At 44.9% G+C, this 18726-nt stretch overlaps 1 protein-coding gene across 1 annotated transcript in view; it reads right to left on the reverse strand.

The window, feature by feature from the left end:
- Positions 1 to 975: 975 nt before the first annotated feature.
- Positions 976 to 18726, reverse strand: part of LOC144151450 (MFS-type transporter SLC18B1-like) — a 48415-nt gene continuing 30664 nt past the window's right edge. Inside the window, exons 9-14 of the mRNA XM_077682502.1 lie at positions 17571 to 17669; positions 17348 to 17436; positions 11500 to 11595; positions 8196 to 8270; positions 6925 to 7018; positions 976 to 1963 (exon numbers count right to left, since the gene is read on the reverse strand). Of these exons, the coding sequence (XP_077538628.1) occupies positions 1838 to 1963; positions 6925 to 7018; positions 8196 to 8270; positions 11500 to 11595; positions 17348 to 17436; positions 17571 to 17669 (579 nt within the window). The 3' untranslated portion in view covers positions 976 to 1837. The remainder of the gene's footprint in view (positions 1964 to 6924; positions 7019 to 8195; positions 8271 to 11499; positions 11596 to 17347; positions 17437 to 17570; positions 17670 to 18726) is intronic.

The following is an 18726-nucleotide window of genomic DNA, read 5'->3' on the forward strand; positions in this document are numbered from 1 at the left end:
GCCACTACACTGATTTGCGGGCCATTGCGCGGAATCTCACGCTTTCCTTTTGCCCCATACTCTTCACTTCTTAAATTATGTTGCCCTATGAGACGAGGCCTATACACACCGTTACATACTGAGAGGTTTGGTCTCTCTGACCAAAAAATTTAAACTAAGCCAACTGCTAATTCTAGAAAAATGTGGCCAGCCTTCCAGCCTTCCTTACAGTAGAGCTGAAGTTGTTGACAGGTTTTGCCTTGTTCTCACGTCAAATTTATTTGGTTCCGGTGCACTGAAAATTTCAGTTCGCTGTTACAGCTCTGTAAATGCTCGAAACTTCGCCTCAATCCAGCTCCTCTATCTCTAAATCCATTTGCGTGCAAGGCTTTCGGGTGAGAGGTTGCCAATCTACTTTCCTGGGACATACGAGGCTGCAAAGCGAAATTACATGAGCCTCAATCAAAATATTTGCATTGTAGGGGGAAGCAGGTCAACTGGTGACTGTGCAAGTAGCGATGCAAGTGGTTTTTTGTGAGTATCAAATTAAAATTCCGACCCTATGGAAAGGCATTCCACTCTTTGTGTCGGTCACCCCAGCGCAAGCACTTTTTGTATTTGCAAGTGCGTTGCTCTGCCGGCGTTAATGACCAAACCGGTTGTTTTCCCCCATCTGGCTGCGTTTTCATGAGCACATACCCGAGGTCGAATAGCGATGCGCCGATGTACTCAAAATTGGGTGGAACCTGGAGTCAAATTTCGTGCCCCGTCTTGTCTGGTTGATCATTTCTTTTTCTCACTGAAATTACTTTTGCTTATACGGGCTTCAGTACAACTCTCGGTCTTTGAAGAGCAGTCTACGGAGCGCTGCTTATACATCGGCAAGATTGCCCAGAAACCTTTCCAGATAGTTTATCATGCCCAAAAAAGAGCCCTTCGACTCTTTGAAGGTGGGTGACCAGCGAAGCTGTATAAAATGCGCATCACACACATGAATAGACAATATACATGTGTTTATTTTCTCATCACTTTGTAATGGTATAGTGCTTTGTGATTACTTAAAGTTACTTGGAAGGACTACATAGTATCATCCTATAGCAGATAACATTTGTTTGTCCGTTTCGTTTGCGCAGAACGCTATGCATTGACAACTGACGGTGCTACCGGGGTGGCGTCACAACAGCACGGAACAAAGCTGAATACCACAAAACAGCCTTGACATGAGAGCACGGTGTCAAAAAAGCACGCGTCAAAAGAGCACAGCGACAAAACAGCACGCGCCAAAATGGCACAGCGACAAAGCAGCATAGCGACATAACAACACGCTTTTATGGGACGCCTTACGCGACAATTATTTACATTTTGAACGTGATTAGTATCAATGATGAACAGTGACTATAACTAGTCAGTCAGCGGAAGCGTTTGGCCGGTTGGATGAGCCATATGCTTGCTTGTAAGATTTAGCAGTCTGTTTCTCTAGCTAAGATCAAAAGAAACTGCTGCCTTGCAGATTAGGAACGACGTCAGCGAGGACAGCCGTTCTGCATGGGAGCATTCCGTCTTACTTGGCCAGATTATCACAAACTGATCTTACTATGTCTCACATGCGAACAGCAGTATGACTACAAGCCCAAGTATTTTAAGAAGTCATAAACCGCAATGTACAGCGTGTCTCAAGAGCAAGGGTGCGTTCAGATAGTGGAAAACCAAATGGAGAATTTCAGCGATGCCTACATAGTTGCGGTTAGCTTAAATCGCATTGGGAAGTCTCCTCCAGAAAAGTGCAAATTCGTTCATGTGTTACGGCAACCGTATAAATAAATTGCGGGTGTAAATAAAAAGCCCTGAGGTGAAAATTTTATTTCTTGATGGCGAATGCGTCGTTCTGGTGGGGCCACTTTTCTGCAACGTCTGTCAAGTTCAAGTTCTTCGTCCTGTACGAGAAGAAGGTTTTCGAGACCCAGACGGCGAGCATAACCGGAATCTGCAAACAAACGCGGCAATATCTTCATTGGAGGAGAAGGAGGAATAAATGGTTATTTCACAAGCGCTGATGCTGCTGTTAGGGCACCCGACCTGAGCAATGGCCAGTAAACACAAGTAATGTAGGAAGCTGGAAGGCCGTGTTCGGTACTTTTTAGCACTATATAACTGCTCCAAGCGATCATCTCTGTTTAGTCAGTACGACTTTAAGTGTAGAAGTTTCCTTGCAACAGAGTCCCGACTACGTCTTATCGTGCCTTTGTATATCCTTTTTTGGTATTCCCTGTATGCAACACAAGAAGTACGCATGATTCTCATGCCACAACTTTCTTTCAAATGAATAGGTAAAGCATAAAAGAAGTTGATGCTTTTTAATAGCACCGGTTTTTTTTTTTTTACGGTCAGATAAAAATAATACAAACTAAATTTATATCCGGCGGTTATCATTCAATTCGAAGCATTCTTGAGGTCGCAAGGACTACTTGCTACTGTCCTCCATGCATGCACAGGTAAGGATCGCTGTGTTGTTACTGGAAAAATTTTCTGTGGTGCAAGTAGTGGGAGTGTGCTTCTCATCGATAATAGCGTTCGCTTAACCGCCATAATAACTTTTGTGCTATAGGGTGCACCATCTACAGGCAAGTCGGTGGTAGGAAGTCAGAAAGCCAGTTAGCCAGTCCTCTGAAATTAGGATTAGTAAGGAAAGGACGCTTCGTCCTGGTGACAACGCTCAAAATTTCCGGGCACTGTACAAGTCCAAACACACAGTCCAGGCTTATTCAAGAGGCCACATGTGATGAATGAAGACATTCGTAAAGCTCAAAGGTACATACTTACAATAAAAAGAAGGTACAGGTGCGCTGAAAAGTACCTAATAACAGCAATGATAACTGTGGCTTAAAGCGTAACGTCCATAACCAGGTGACAATAATTTAACAAATGGCGACTTGTGCATGCGATGTTACATGGTTGTTACAAGGTGCCTCTCTATGTGCTCTTTCGGCAGAGGCGCCGGTAGCATTAGTAACCGCGTTTCGCTCCTACAACCATCGTTAGACTAATAAAACAGCCTCCTGCTACATCCACGATTTAGAATAATCGCTGAAAAGCAAGAATAATTGATTGATTGTTGGGTTTAACGTGCCGACGAAACGCAGGCGATGAGGCGCGCCATAGTCGAGGGCTCCAGATTAATTTAGATCTTTAACGTGCGCCAAAATCTCGTACACACGGGCGTTTTTGCTTTTCGCCTCCGCCAGAAAAGCTTCCGCCGCGGCCGGGAATCGAAGCAGCGACCTCGTGCTCAGCAACCCAACGCCTTAGCCACTGAGCCGCCGCGGCGGGTAAAAAACGAAAAAGCAAGAATACCGCGCTGCGCACAAGATTTGTACATTATTACAGCAACCAATCGTGGTTATTGAAGCATTACGATGGCTGCCACACTGTCATCTACAGCCTAATAAACCTTCCCGGTACGTCCCGGAAGACCCGCTCTATTTCCTCGTTGTGTGAGTAGCCTGTAGGGTGGACCGTTGCATTGTTCTACGGACGGTATAGTAGTCTTATGGTGTCCCGTCTCCTATAGCGAATTCTTTTAGGTACCGTGGAGCTCCCCCAAAGCCGTGTCCTGGGGAATTATGTGCAGGTCTTGGCGGGTGGCCGGCCAAATGAGTGGTCTACGGCCAAGTATTTTCGAAGTTAGTTGTAAGACGCTTGCATATAGTGTTTCGTCCAGGAGCGCTATAAATTGTTTGATTGGGGATTTATTGTGTAGCGTTTTGGCATGTATCTTTGAGGCCCACAGGGTTATACTATTAACAGTGACTGCATTGTTCAGGTTTACCGTCTACCTTGAGCGAATGAATAAGTCGCCAGTGAAGGTGGCCTGTATAGCTGAAGGCAATGGACATTGGAGTTTTTTTACGGTCATTAAAAAAAAAACTACAAGTAAAAGTTTTAGTTGAAGTCAAGCGAGCTTTCTGCCTTCATCTCTCTTCGTCCGTGTCTTGTTTTCGTTGGTGAAATGTATTCAAGGGAAAATAAACTGGCCCAAGTTTCAACCTTAACGTTCCTTACGGTCAACGAAGTGTGTACGGGAAATTGAAGATGATGGTCAGTCCCTCACAAATACATATTTTAGGAACTATATATAAGAGGTTCTGGACAATGATTGTTCTATAAGTATTAATCATTTACAGGCTGCTCAACTGTTGTTTGGGCGGATTAAAATGTCTCTATTCGCGCACTACTGAAGTTGGTTATTTACAGCATTCAACACAGCTTTTTGAATGGTAGCAAAATGCTTAATGCACTCCAACGATGCCTCCAACACCGCATATAGATATGGTATTTGGGTACACTTAAGCATCAACAGTGGTGTCACAGCGTTCAAGCGGTGCTTTAGTCAGTAATTCACACAATCAGATGACCTCAGGAAATTTAAAGCTTGCAGGAACAAGGCTAATTCGATAACACGCAGCGCTAAGAGAGCGTACATGCGCACCTTGTTCAATGACGAAGTAATTAAAAAAACAGGCGTTGTCTGGAAACGCGTAAAAATTTAACAAACCCCAACCACAACCCCAATTGCGATAAGGTTAGTGTAAACGGCAACATTAAAGAAGGTACAGAATTAATGGACACTTTCAACGACTTCTTTGTGTCTGCTCCGAACATTCCTCATTCTCGCAGCTGTACAGATTATATGGGACGGAAAGTCGCTAATAGCGTATTTTTGAGCCCCGTGACAAGTGAGGAAGGGCAGAAAACACTGCAACTTCTTAGCAACAGCAAATGCTGTGATATTGATGAGCTGAAAATACAACCCGTGAAGCATGCATCCGCTATAATTGCCTCTCCGTTGGAATATATCATAAACGTAATCTTTTCATCTGGTATGTTCCCAAAAAAGCTTCAGATTGCTGAAGTCACTACGATCTAAAGGCGGGGATAAAAATAAATTATCTAACTACAGGGCTATCTCTATAGTTCCAATTTTTCTGAATGTATTGAAAAGCTATTAAATAACAGGATGAGTAGTTTCTTGAACAAACATGAAATAATAACACCATTCTAGTTCGGTTTCACGAAACGGAAGTCTACAGAATTGGTACTGTTAACTCAAAAAGAGCTAATTTTAAACTCATTTGAGGAACGTTGTTATACACTCGGAATATTAATAGATTATTTAAAAGCGTTCGACTGCATTAATCATGAAACTTTATGCTTAAAGTTGGGGCATTACGAATTTCGGGGATGCTTCCTGAAAGTTCTAAGGTCATATTTAGAGCACCGGCAACAACAGTTGCAGTTAACGGCTACCATTCCGAACCAAAGCCCATTCCTTCAGGTGTGCCACAGCGCAGTATACTTGACCCATCGCTTTCAACCTTTATATTAACAATGTTGTCCGCATTGACGAAAGCTCCATGTTTGTTATATATGCTGACGATCTAACCCTACTTTTTTGTGGCCCAAATATTCCTGATATAACAAAAAAAGCCAACAGAACTCTTGCACGATTATATTCTTGTAGCAAGAACTCTTCCTTAAAAATTAATATTAATGAAACAAAGGCTGTATTCTTCAGACCCAAAAATAAAGCCTTGTGCTCATCGCCCCACTTATGCTTGATGCAGAGTGCATTGAAGTTGTTCAATCGGTAAAAAGCCTAGGTGTAATATTTCAAGAAATCAGTCTGGGGATTTGCATGTTGATAAAGTAATAGGCACACTGTCTAGGATAACAGGCATGCTATCTAGGATTCGGTTTTTCGTAGCACCATCAGTTAAGGTAATAAATTAAAACTTTTTATTTCTATCCAACATTTCGTACTGTCACTTGGTGTTGGGTACTACTACCGACTCAAACGCATCAAAACTGATGCTATTACAAAAAAAGGTACTCCGCATAGTGCCAGATGCCCCTTACGACACGCACACAGCTCTAATTTTAAGGTCCTTATCAATCACACCAGTAAATGACCTCTATAAGCTGCAACTACTCCGCCGGTACAGAACACGTCTGAAAAATAAAAACACGTACCTGAGCGAAATAGCCGATTTAAGCACAAAATACAAAAACAAAATACAAAAAAAAAAGAAAGTTTAAAAACATTGTTAAACAATTCCAGGCTCATAACCGTTTTCCTTTTTTTTTCGTCTTTTTTTTATTTGTTTGCGCAAACCTACGCGCCGATTGATTGTTGCTGACTATTTATTTTTTGTATAAATTAAAAGTGAATGTGCCGGCATACTTCTGTGTATCTGCATTTTACGTTTATTTTAACTGTTGTGTGAAATTTACAAGAATTTATGTGACTCATGCGTTTGCTACTTTTTGCCATGTATACGGGGCACTCTCCCAGTCAAGCCGAGCCACCGCTTTTTGATTGTGCCCCCAGCATCGAGAACTCTTGTAGTTGCTGATGTTGAAATAAAGATTTCGACTTGATTTGATACGTTAAGTGGAAACAATCACATCATTCCCTCGAGGGGGGAAGTTTCACTTCGTCTTTCGGGTGCGGGAGAAGTTATAGCTATCACGCAATATTTTGAAGAGTAGCTTCGCTAAAAAAGTAAAATGTTTTGACGTGTTTTCTGCAAAACATACCATAAGAAAGTCGTATACAATACTGCAAATGAAAGCATTCTGGCCAGTTCAGACTGGCAAGACATACAGGCTTACGTTAGAGCTCACAGAAAATATTGAGAAAACATGAAGTTCTTCTGGGGAACATAATACGTTAGTTTCGTGGCCTATATATTATCGTACTGGCCGACTGGAAGCGTCCAAGGCCTGTAAAAATGTTCAGGAGGACATATGCACAGCAAGTGGTTTTGATAACAGATGAATTGATGCATTCCGATAACAATGTGTGAAGGCATTTGTATGCTGCACTTATTTTTTACTCTGAAAATACACGGAACCTTGCGATAGCCACAGATTAGAAAAAAATCTTACCCAAACTGCAATGAGCACTGCCATTACCATTGATGCCACCGGGTAATTGAAGGCCTCTACTAGGTATCCAGCTACGGGAGGCATCACGACGCCGCTGGAAAACGATAAAAGAAGCACAATACCTGTATCAGAGGGGAACGCAAACCACGCTTAAAAATATCTATGAGGGTAACTAATGGCTAGAGCACTTCACACCTAATGAAAATAGCAAAATTAAAGCGAAATAGGGTCCGGCGTGTGTCGAAACTATTGAAGAGGGAAGTCAACTGGTAATATGCAATTGTTTAGCGTTCACCAAAAACTTGAAGTGTTATTTCTGACTCATTATTACAAATGAACAAAAATAGGCGCACGAAATAATGAAACCTTCGTGATGTTGACCAACCCTTGAAATATTTAGAGCAACGGTGGTCAATGACACATGACTGAACTGGGCCTTGATTTTGAGAGAAACAAGTCTGAAATATTAATGTAGCTGCTGCAATATTGGGACTTTGAAACAACCAAAGCCGGCACACGGTTTGTAAAACTCTAAACCCTCAATGACAAGTCGCAACATGGCTTTACGGAGGGAAGCTATCACAACTGAACAGTAAAACTCCTTACAGGTATCTGCTGAGCTATCTGCATTATTCGTACCAAACTTGCGTAATAATTTTAGACCCTGAAATAGGCTGGCATCCGATACCCTTCTTGAAAAAAAGGCATGCATTTCTATGAACGAATGGGTATAGTGGGATAGCGAATGGCAGGGGTCAACCGCGGCATGAAGCTGATGTCATTTCGCTGGCAGGGTAACGTCGAAACGTGGGTGTGCACGTGTACGCGTGTGAGCGCCGTGGAGTGGGTGGACAGCTTCTGACCTGGAAAACGCTCGTTCATGCTCTAAACGCGGCGCACAGTGCGGCAGTCCAAGCAGCAACACTTAAACAAATACAAGCAGGCAGTTACGCTCACCCGCACAGAATACAGTTATTTTACCCCGCTCAATATAGAGCTGAATGCAAGTTCTGTCATAAACGGGCACTCTCCAACACCTCGTCCTGGAGCGGGGTCGGAATCCAAAACTCCCTCCCCTACCCAACTCATCCTTCCCTGAGTGGTGGGAGAACTCATCGGTGAGCTGTAAACCGATATGACCCGGTAAACCGGGTGAAGTCGGCGAGGTTGTCACGTGGCTGCCCGGGCGAGATATCCACTCCCGAGATCATCGGCCCAGTTAAAACATTTTCTTTCTCCCCCTTTCTCCCTAAGCTCGCTCGTGCACTTACCCCAAGAAAAGACAAGTGTGCGCCGCACTTGACACGAATCCTGTGGTCCGGACGGTATCCGGATAGCCTCGTTCACTGCACAGAGAAAATGAAAGATTTGCTGCTTCAGTCAAGAATTTCTCCCTCTATTTCTTTCTCTTTTTGTACATGCGAACCTTATGTGGCCGTCCACTGCAAAAACCTTAGGACTATGCTATGTTTCGTGGCTTTCAGAGTAATGGCCATTTTATAGTTTAGTTGTAACAACATTTAGAAGCTATTGTGTACTCTGCACTTTGAGATGCGTGGCTACTCAGGGCGAAAAACAGCTGCCTTCAACAAAAATATTACGAGTTTGATCACTAAGACGGAACTAACGGCGTGGCGGGACGTAGATAGGAAAAATTGCCGCTTTAAAATGAGTGACATGACGACCAGGCTTCAGCATCCATTTGGGGGGCAAACTCTAATGCACATTTAGTAATAAAAACACATAAAAAGCACACAACAAGGGTTCAATGCACTAATTAAAGCTGGACAGAATGAGTACTGCAATAATATGCCAGTGATCGCGAACCAGTGTGACGACGTTGACTACGATAGAACCCCGATCCCGTTACCCACATTGCGCGAGAAAATATAGCATTTAGCTGTGTTTCTCCCCGTACTAAAAGAGAAAAAATCAGCAAATGCTGTTAGTTGAAAAGTTTGTTAATTTCTTTTGTTTAGGCGTGAAATAGGAAAACAAAATGTAAGCTAGAAGGCACGCTTTTTTGATGACAAACTTCCCGCAGCTAGTGCCAGTTTCTACGCAGAGGTTGCGGGGACATTTATTTTAGTATTTTGCACTGCTAGAAACATATTTTAGTATTTTGTACTGCTAGAAAAATATCAAAAATCACGGCCATCCCGGCTTGCTAAGGTGGGCGAGCAGTGAAGCTCTGAACAGTGCGGTACGAAAACATGTGGTAAAGACTGCTTGCGACACCCATTGTCACTTAGTAACGACGGTCGCAATGGATTTGTGGTCGCTGCTGTATGCACTCACGCCAGCAACTGCGCGCACATTCTTGCGTAATGTAAAGTCAGTTCATGTACGCCGCTGGGTGGTCGACTGAGTTGATCGGTGTAACATCGCAAGCCAGATATCTCACACGAAACGCCTAACCCTTTTTCTGGCCCAACACACCCACATTAAAACCACGGACTACGACCACAGGGCCTGTGGCCTCTCAGCTAAGCCCCGCAAAGTAAGTAGCCACGAACACATCGACATCCCCGTTGCGCTTCGTAAGGGAGCTGCTCTTCGGGAGTTTTAACCACGCGTGGCCCCCGTATCGCATCGCAAATTACACGCAACACTACCTAACTGCGTTCCTTAGGATCAGCAGAGCCTCGAGGAGACCAGCCCCTGTAACCTCCGAGACATAGAGTTTCTTACAATATACACTAGACAGGAATCTGGCGCTAGCGTCTATGCGGCTCACATCAAGGCCGTCTGTGTCGTCATGGACCGCCATTAAGCCATGTGCTCGCCTAAGTTTCATCATTGGCTTGAATTGAAATGTTTTAGTGACCGCAAATTTAAACAAAGTTCCACAAAAACGCGAAAAATAGTGTGCAATTATGTAAGTGGAAAATAAAACAGGCAGTTTTAAAAAAAAGAAAAATGTAAGTAAAGCGTATTTTTGCCGGAACGTTTGTGCCTGCTATTTTGCAGGCCAAGGTTGTAGTTACGAACAGTGTTAATATTGGGCTGGAAAACTCATTAGAGACTCCGATTTTATTAATTTTACCATTATTTCAAATAATAAGTTGTTTGAATAGTTTGGAAAGTTTTTTGAGCGTGCCTATGAAAACGTTGCCTTCGTGGTGAATCTGTGTAACAACCGTCAGCTACAGTTTAACAAGAAAAAAGAAAACGTGGTGTTAAACAGTCATGAACGTTGACAAGATAGGACAGTTTCAGGCGCCCGTATCTGTCGTATCTTGTCCCCGTCAAAGTGCGTTTTCTTTCTTTTTTTTCATCCGCAACAAATTTCGCGGCGGCATATTACCCGCTGTCATCCGTCCTTCTTGTGCAGCATGACCAACGTCAGGTGCGATCACGCACTGCCTGCTGTTTCACCGAACATGGCTACCACAGAACAGGAAGTATTTCGGCTACCTCGAAGCACGTAGACGTATTAATGCATAGTGAAAAAAGCAAATCCCCAAAACCAATTGTCATGCCAAGCCCAAGCCAAAAAGGAAGATCTTCCCATGACCCCCCCTCCCCCTTACACACACACACACGATGACATGGGTTACCTAGAGCAGTTTCCTCTCTAGTATACTTACTAAGAAACTCTATGCTCCGAGACAGCCGAATCCATCAGCGCATCGAGCGCAGAACGCTATGGGGCATTGAATGCTTTTCTAACTTTCCTCTTGCTACGCCAGGTGTCTCCACATGCCTTACTGGTTTGCTCCGCTTTCTCAAGAGGGGGGCGTCTGTACGCCACGGAGAATGGGGAGCTTAGTGTATGCGGACACGGAAATTCTATGGTACAGTGGCCATGAGCAGCTCTGCTGTAACAAACAAAACAAAACTAGGAGAAGCCATTCCTGACGGATTTTTGTTGGCGGAAGGCCCCATTTATTTCCCTGTCCCACCATCTCTCTCTACCTCTCTATCCCTCCATCGAGTCTCTCCCTATATCAATCCTTCCGCTGCTTCCATCCTCGTCAGTTCGAAGGTCAAATTGAATCTCTACAATGGGAGGATGGTTAGATAGATACCGACACAACAAAACCCGGTAGAAGAGAGCAATGGTGCTACCAGCATTAAAATGCCCCGCTACGCCTGTTCTCCCCGTCATGTCAGGCGCATGCATTGCCGGGTTGGAGTTGCGTTTGGTTTGGATGGATAATAATCTAGGCTTCGAAAATAGCATTATATATGGCGCATAAACCCAGGGAGGCAATTCTGAGACGATGGAAATTCACGGGAAGCAGGTTCGTTTTATGCACAAACACTCGAACTGCTAGAGTAGCCATAGCACCCCATATAAAGAGACACGGGGATTTTTGATAACACGCGTTTTGTGAAGGTGGTGACTCACGATTATGGCAGCGTAACCTGCCTCCCGTGCAAAGCCAGTAAATTTCATGCTATTCATAACGTGTGCTTAGGCATGCAGCCAAATTTCCCTCTGAACGTTGAGTAAACTTACCCAAACCCTGGTTTGCGCGAAAAACAGAATAAACAATATTTTTACGGTACGACTTTACAGCACAGTGCATGTTTAGTTTCAGTAGCACTGGTCGATTAAGTCGTACTTACAGTGTTACCGTCAGTGAGTGGCAGAATCCACAGATGTAGAGTGATGATATGCCTACGCCCGTGAAAACTTGAGCAAAGTAGACCATCGTCAGGTTCCTGCGAAGAATGTTCAAGTTTCATGTTAGCTATTAGTTCATGTGCATGAAAATAATATAATTAGTCAGAGCTTCCTGTAGCGGCGATCGAATTCGAGTGTCTTGTTTGAAGCCAGCCTTAGCGAAGTCTAGCGTTCACTTGATAGATTCAAAGCTTTGGAAGTCAGGTAGTCGGAGTTAAATGATGGGTGTCAAATGAATATTTTCTGTGCTCTTTAAATCTAGCAAGTCCCTGAGCGCTACAAACGAATGAATACTCATACGCCTCCTGATATTCTTGGAATAACCTCACGACTGAAACATGCAAGAGTTAAGTATATCCCTAGCAAAAATTCTGATGGAAACTGGTATTAGTCTTATACATTTTTGTATTGGGTATATAAGACATGTATTAGTCTTATACAAACTTGTATCAGTTTTATGGTTTCATGTATAAGATGTGTTAGTCTAATACAAATGAACCTATTAGTTTGTATTAATTTACAAATACAAATAGATCTGATAGACCGCTAATAGACTTCAAAGCTATTAGTTTGTATGAGTCTAATACGAACTAAAAGACACGTATTGGTTCAAATAGAAACTATACAAATGGATCCACAAAGTGCGGTTTCCTAAATTTTTATTTTTCCCTGAAAATCACAAGACAAAAGGTTGAAATGAAGGCTCTTGAGCTATAATTTTTATTTGGTATAATATTATGAAGTGCTGTGTTCACTGGTAAGTCTCCGTAAATCTCTAACCAAATTATGATGCAAAGTAGGTCAGCATTTTTTTTTTCACTTCCGCTCCTAAAAAATGCACTGGTACCAGAAATGAAGAGACCTGATGGGAACTAAGAGTGCTGTGGCAGCAAGGCCACAAGCAGAGCAAGAAATCTAACTAAGCCGGCAAGACTACAGCGAAGTCAAGCCAAGCCATGCCATGGTCTTCGTTGGGTAGCCAATATGGCGACAACAACAAAGTGCGGCTGGCGTGCGCGTACGTTCGAGAAGAAGACAGCTAGAAGCAAGCGGCTTGTAGCGTTATTTCACATCAGATGCGTGTGCATCGCATCATCGACAAGTGTTGCAGATGTGTGTAACGCCGGCGCAACTTTGGCAAGCATGAACCGGGCCGCAGCGCGACCCAACTTGGACCCGTCACCTCGCTGCTTCGGACATCTTTGGTCCTTCTGCTATGTGCAACGAACGTCTGACACCTAAGAAAGCGTGTGTATCACGTCATCGAGAAGTGTTGGCGATGTGTGTAGCGCCCGCCTAACATTGAGAAATATGATCCGGTCCGCCGCTCGACTCATCTTTGACCCGTCACCTCGCCGCTTTGGACGCCTTTGTTCTTTCTCGACGGAATGCCTCACGACGAAGAGACTCCATTATAATCGCGTGTTGCGGAAGGGTGATTGCCGTTTTGAAGTTGCATCACAATGAGAATGGTGTTCAGTCGGCCAGTAATGCGCTCGATGTGTATACCTATGCCTGGACCATACAGGTTTGACTTGAGCTTTTGTGATTGCATGCTGCAGCTATTTTGTGGATTCGCATTGAAATTTATTCGTTCGTTCCTAATAAGATTAGAAACTTGTGCATCATTAAATTATTCAGCCAGACTTCTGTCAGCCAGACGAATTTGCCTGTGTACCCTGATAATAAAATGTGCTGCAATGTTTCATTGCCTTGTTCGAACTTGCCGCTGGTTCTGATAGTACTAGTACGCTCTGGTAGACCTATCAGACTAATACAATCTGATAGACCTACCAGACTAATACACACTGATAGACCTAATAGACTAATACAGACAGATAGGTCTAATAGACTAATACAGACTGAAAGATCTAATAGACTAATACAGACTGATGGACCTAAAAGATGAATACAGACTGATAGGTCTAGCAACAAGCATATGCGTGTATTAGAATTTGTATCGGAGTTTTTGCTAGGGATGCTAAACGTTGAATCTCCTACCGGTCATAAGCTCCGCCACGTAGGCTCATGTGTCAAGCGGACATTTTATAGCAAGAACGAGGACCCTAAGCATGACAATAAAGAACTGGAACAACTTGTATTTGCAAAAAAAAAAAAAAAAAACTGCCTGTGGAGAAGGATCGCGTTTATAGATAGCGACTTTCCAATAGCAGCCGGCGACAATAGAAGCTAGCGGGCCCAAAACATTTATCCGTAGGGAAGCCGTGCTCCGTCAGGTGGTTCTGAATTTAATCCCCAATCTCGCCAGCTTCTCTGGGCTAGCCGTGCGACCTGCGACTTCAGGAATAAAATGTGGTTGATCCCTCTTTCATAGGAATCGGTACAAGACGAAAGTGAAATTGTGCCTTCACAGGAGCAGTTTAAAGTTTATTGTGCATCGACGTGAACTTGCACATTGCTATTTATATTGGATCGGTATGGCACCGTTAGATGCATCAACATTGGACACAGGGTTACACGCTCAAGAGCACTGCGTAAATCCAGCGCTCGCAAACCGTGCGAACAAACCGAACTGGTTGAGTTGCGAAGAGCTGAGATTGTGAAACGCGAGAGGCAGAGTTCGCGGCCCGCAGCAGTAGCGCCAACTATCGGCGCTCATTAGCGTCACAACGCACTACTTCGCTTCACCTCTCCCAGACGACAGCACCATCTCCGAATCTTATAGGGAAGGATATAAAGCGGGTTCGTAGAGCTGAACAGGCGTTAGTCATAGCCCACTTGGCAGAGTGTCTCAAACCTCCCGTTGCGGCAAATTGATCGTGGGCTCGAAACCTAGCGCCGCCGCTTCAGTGGAACTTTTTCTGGCGATGTAATTTCCTTAACGGATATGACGTCGGGGAGGTCTTGTTGTACCCCGGAATAAAACACGTTCGTGTTAAAATGTAGCGGCCGTAACAATCAATGCCGACCGTACCGATCAGTCCCTATATTACCGGTTAGCACGTAGAATATACTGCTCCGTCCGGACCTGATTCACAGCTAAGCAAAAGTCAACGTACACAACTAAACCACGCTGCTATTATATCTGCTTGCTAGGCTAGCATTATTCATTTGTGAGAATTTTCGTTCGTTCAAACATTCAGAACCTTTATCGACTTTGGATTTACGTTGAGGAGCTTTCTTTTTGCGTGAAACTCATTTCCGCACGTGCAAAATTTTTCAAGAGAGACGTGAATTTGTGCAAAGCAGCTGCACCCGGGCCACTTCATAGGTGCATGGGAGCGCCGTGAAAGCAAACAAACAAACAAACAAACAAACAAACAAACAAACAAACAAACAAACAAACAAACAAACAAACAAACAAACAAACAAACAAACAAACAAACAAACAAACAAACAAACAAACGTTTCACTGCGAAGGGAGCACTAGTCGACGCACACTTGTTCGGAGGATGCGGTTCTTTCACATAAATTGTGTCCCTCTTGTTGCACCTCCATCGAGGTGGCTTGCCAGCACTACAGATGGCAAAGTTGCGTGTTCGAAAGTTAACCCCGGCCAGGGCCTGCGATGAGAGCCGCATACGTAGTTATCATCGGGAAATATTTTTGAGCCACTGCCCGCGTAGCGAAGCCATAGGGACCATATCAAAGTAAATTGTCTTCGCCGTGCTGCTGCTGGTCTTTCTCACCCGTAAGCAAGAATATACCATCGGGCTCACTGAAAGTGCGACTCAAGAAAGTTGCACAGTATTCGTAAGCAAATTCTCATGAGATGAGAGCAGAAAAGCGTTTATTCTGGGCTAGGTTTGCCGCCGAGACTTCTGCCGATGTCGACTATATATCCCATACAACCGACATCGGACTCGCTGCAGCTACTTCTTGCAGAGTCGATATCCGTGCTGTTGCGACACTGCCTCGACAGAACCTGAAGGCCACCGAACCGGCGCGATTTCTGTCGATGCGCGTTTCTTTATGTGGCTTTTTTATGACTTATCAGAGTTTGGGTTTGGGCTAGTTGCTAGCGGTAATCCATGACTTCGTGTCATGGATTACCGCCTTCCCCCCCCCCCCCCCAAAAAAAAAAACGACAGAGGACACAGGGAGGAGGCAGGCACAAGCGCTTTATGACGCACGGCCTGTGAAACGCATGGCAAACGAATGGGAGTACTCTACGCGAAATATGTGTTTCCTCATGACTGTTTTTCTGATGCAGTATATCCAAAAGCGCGCGCCAAGTGCTTTTTGTGTTTATTTTTGCTGATCCACGCCATGAATCAAAGTGCACAGAACGTTTCGGTGTGTTTTATCACTGCGAAGCATCATTAGTCTAACCGCCATCTCCCCCCCCTTCCCCCCCCTACACACACACACACACACACACACACACACACACACACACACACACACACACACACACACACACACACACACACACACACACACACACACACACACACACACACACACACACACACACACCGGTGAAGCAGATGTACTCGGCGCCACTGCGGCGCTCCTCCTCGCCACCGCCGATCGGCATCGAACTGTTATTCCCCTCTCCACCAGCGGTGCTTCTTTCACAAGCTGCGCAATCGGCAGATAACGGCGGTAGCGCCGTTGTCAGGCTTCACCAGAACAGCTTTCTCGCTTTGAACGCCGACGTGAACCCATAATTCTTTTCCAGCGTGAAAGGCTTTCTGCGCGACATTTTCGCCCGTGTATTCCTAAACACGCGCCCATCACCATTTGCCGGTTGATGCGAGCGCTGGTTGGGGGTGGAAGCAGGTGGGCGTGCATGCACAGCGAGTCTTCATGCCGCTACCGATGACATGAGCGTTTTGCTGGCGGGAAATTTAAACGTGGAATCTCGCGGCTTAATGCGACTTGTCAGCTGTCCTCAATGGTCGGGCAGTTTGGGTTTGGGTTGGTGTGCTACACAGACAGAGAGATGCCTACGACATGGGACGGGAACGGACAGCCACACGTTTGTACACTACAATAAAGCCTAGACCATCCAGGTTTTAACTCCTATGGACAGACGTATGTCGTTCGCTCGGAGGAAGAACAGCGGGAACAGAAGGAGCGTCTGAGGAAACGGAAGCGTGAATTGGTGCGAAAAGAACAGAAAACCTTGCAGAAAACTAATAGCGCATGCAGACAAGGACAAGAGCCACCACGGAGCGTTACTTTTAACTCTGAAGTTGAAAGTAGCGCTCCGTGGTGTCTCTTTTCTTGCCATTGTCCGCATGCGCTGTGCATTTTTATGCAATGCAATACCAACGCGCCAAGGAAGCGGTACTCGTGAACAGAAGGCCACTGCCGCCAGAATTTCCACTGCAAGTTCCAGCTCGCCGAGTAGCTGGGAATCTCTCCCGGATGAACAGCAACGTCGACGGGAGACAGTATTTCTAGATCATATTGAAGGGTTTAAGAGCGACAATTTTAGCGGTGCCTTTCGTGCCCATAACTGGTGGCCGGTTTATCAGTAACGAGTTGGAAGTGGAGGGAAGGGACGGGGGGGGGGGGGGGGTGCACGCGTAAATATAGTTTTAGTGCCCTCACTGTGGGGGTGTACAGGTACGCACAAGGTAGATACATGGGGCAGTATGGATCGTTGGTTCTTTAACGTTATACTGGGTAGGTAACCATGACCAATTCCGTGGATTCCTGGAGCGTGAGTATGGTGCAGACGGTAGCGAAACAACTCGTTGCTCTATGTTTTGGGAACACGGGTTCCTTAACTACCGGTGTCTGTCTGTAGCTCTAGCTGTGTTATGAAATAGACGTGAAAGTATGGTGAACTGTTACTCTAGCCTTGAGATTTCTTACCGGTCGATGGGGATGAATGGTGCTGGCCCGATAATTAGGAAGGCCACGAAGGACAGCACCAGGCCGATGAGTGCGAACAGCGTTTCTCCCTGCGAGCACGACCGCAGCATGTAACGTTGTCATAAAAGTGCCCGCTACAGCCGCCTACATTCAGGCCCCTCGCACACGCACACGTACACACACACATGTGACCATGCGAAACGGGAAAATGACAGCTACAAACCTTGAAGTGAGTAAATACTGCTGCAATGATGCTGCCGACTGCAGAGCTTCCGAACTGGCTCGTGTACACGGTTCCAATTTGGGTGCTGGTAAGCTGAAACTGAAAATAAGAGAAAGACTACAGCTGGGGCGCATCAAGGTGGACCACGCCTTGGGGCTGCGACCCACTATAGTTGAGAATTACATGCTGCTAGAGTATTTGCTATTTATTAATTAAATACAATAATCAGCGCAAAAATAAACACAGAGCATGGGACTCGCTTTTTATAGTTATGCGCTTTTCCTGTGCTCTTGCTCATACGTACCATTTGTTTGCTCTCTTGCTTAGCTGGGTTACACTGTAAGAAAATGCTGTCGGTCTGCTTAACTCCGATGGACCTGCACGACCAATTACTGTGTCCCAGGTGCAAAGCTGCCGAGTATCAAGCGGGACAGCTGGTTTGATTGAAGAGTGGAAACTGCGGTGTCGCATAACGCAATAACAGACGCAATGCTTGCATTGCGCAATTTCATGCGCAGACCACATTTTTAGTGTCAGATCTCGTTACTGGCTTACATTCTCGTCAGATCTCGTTACTGGCTCTCGTTACTGGCTCACGTGCCTCGTTACTGGCTTACAGTGGCGTATTTACCGCAGCTATTGGTCGCTGTTGCGAAACAGGAGTGATTAAGAACCAACCACTTTTAAGAGTACGGCAAGGTGGACGGGTTGGTTGAACTCGAATCTTGTAATTTATTTATTCATTAGTTCTATTGATACTGTCAGCACAGTTTCAAGGTATTAAAAAAACTGGGAGATGACGGAACATTACGGTTACAGGGTCTCAAGGAAGAAAAGTACACTTTCGGAAAAGCAAACAAAGTACAGTTGGGAAGTGCAAGAAGGAGGCAACTGCAACGCGGGATACAAGAGACAGGCGATAACAATGTTGACGCATGCGCTCTCACAATTTCAAGAAATATTCTACAGATGACGTCCTTACTGTGGTGTTTGATAATACAGTTTATTGCTTTATTGCTCACGTTGATTGATTGTAGGGTTTAACGCGCCGACGCAACGCAGGCGATGAGGCGCGCCGTAGTGGAGGGCTCCGGATTAATTTCGACCACCTGGGGATCTTTAACGTGCGCCGAAATCTCGTACACACGGGCGTTTT

This window comes from Haemaphysalis longicornis, unplaced genomic scaffold, assembly GCF_048455015.1.
Source record: "Haemaphysalis longicornis isolate Haplotype H1 unplaced genomic scaffold, Haemaphysalis longicornis Haplotype H1 scaffold_9, whole genome shotgun sequence".
NCBI classification, from domain to species: Eukaryota; Metazoa; Arthropoda; class Arachnida; order Ixodida; family Ixodidae; genus Haemaphysalis; species Haemaphysalis longicornis.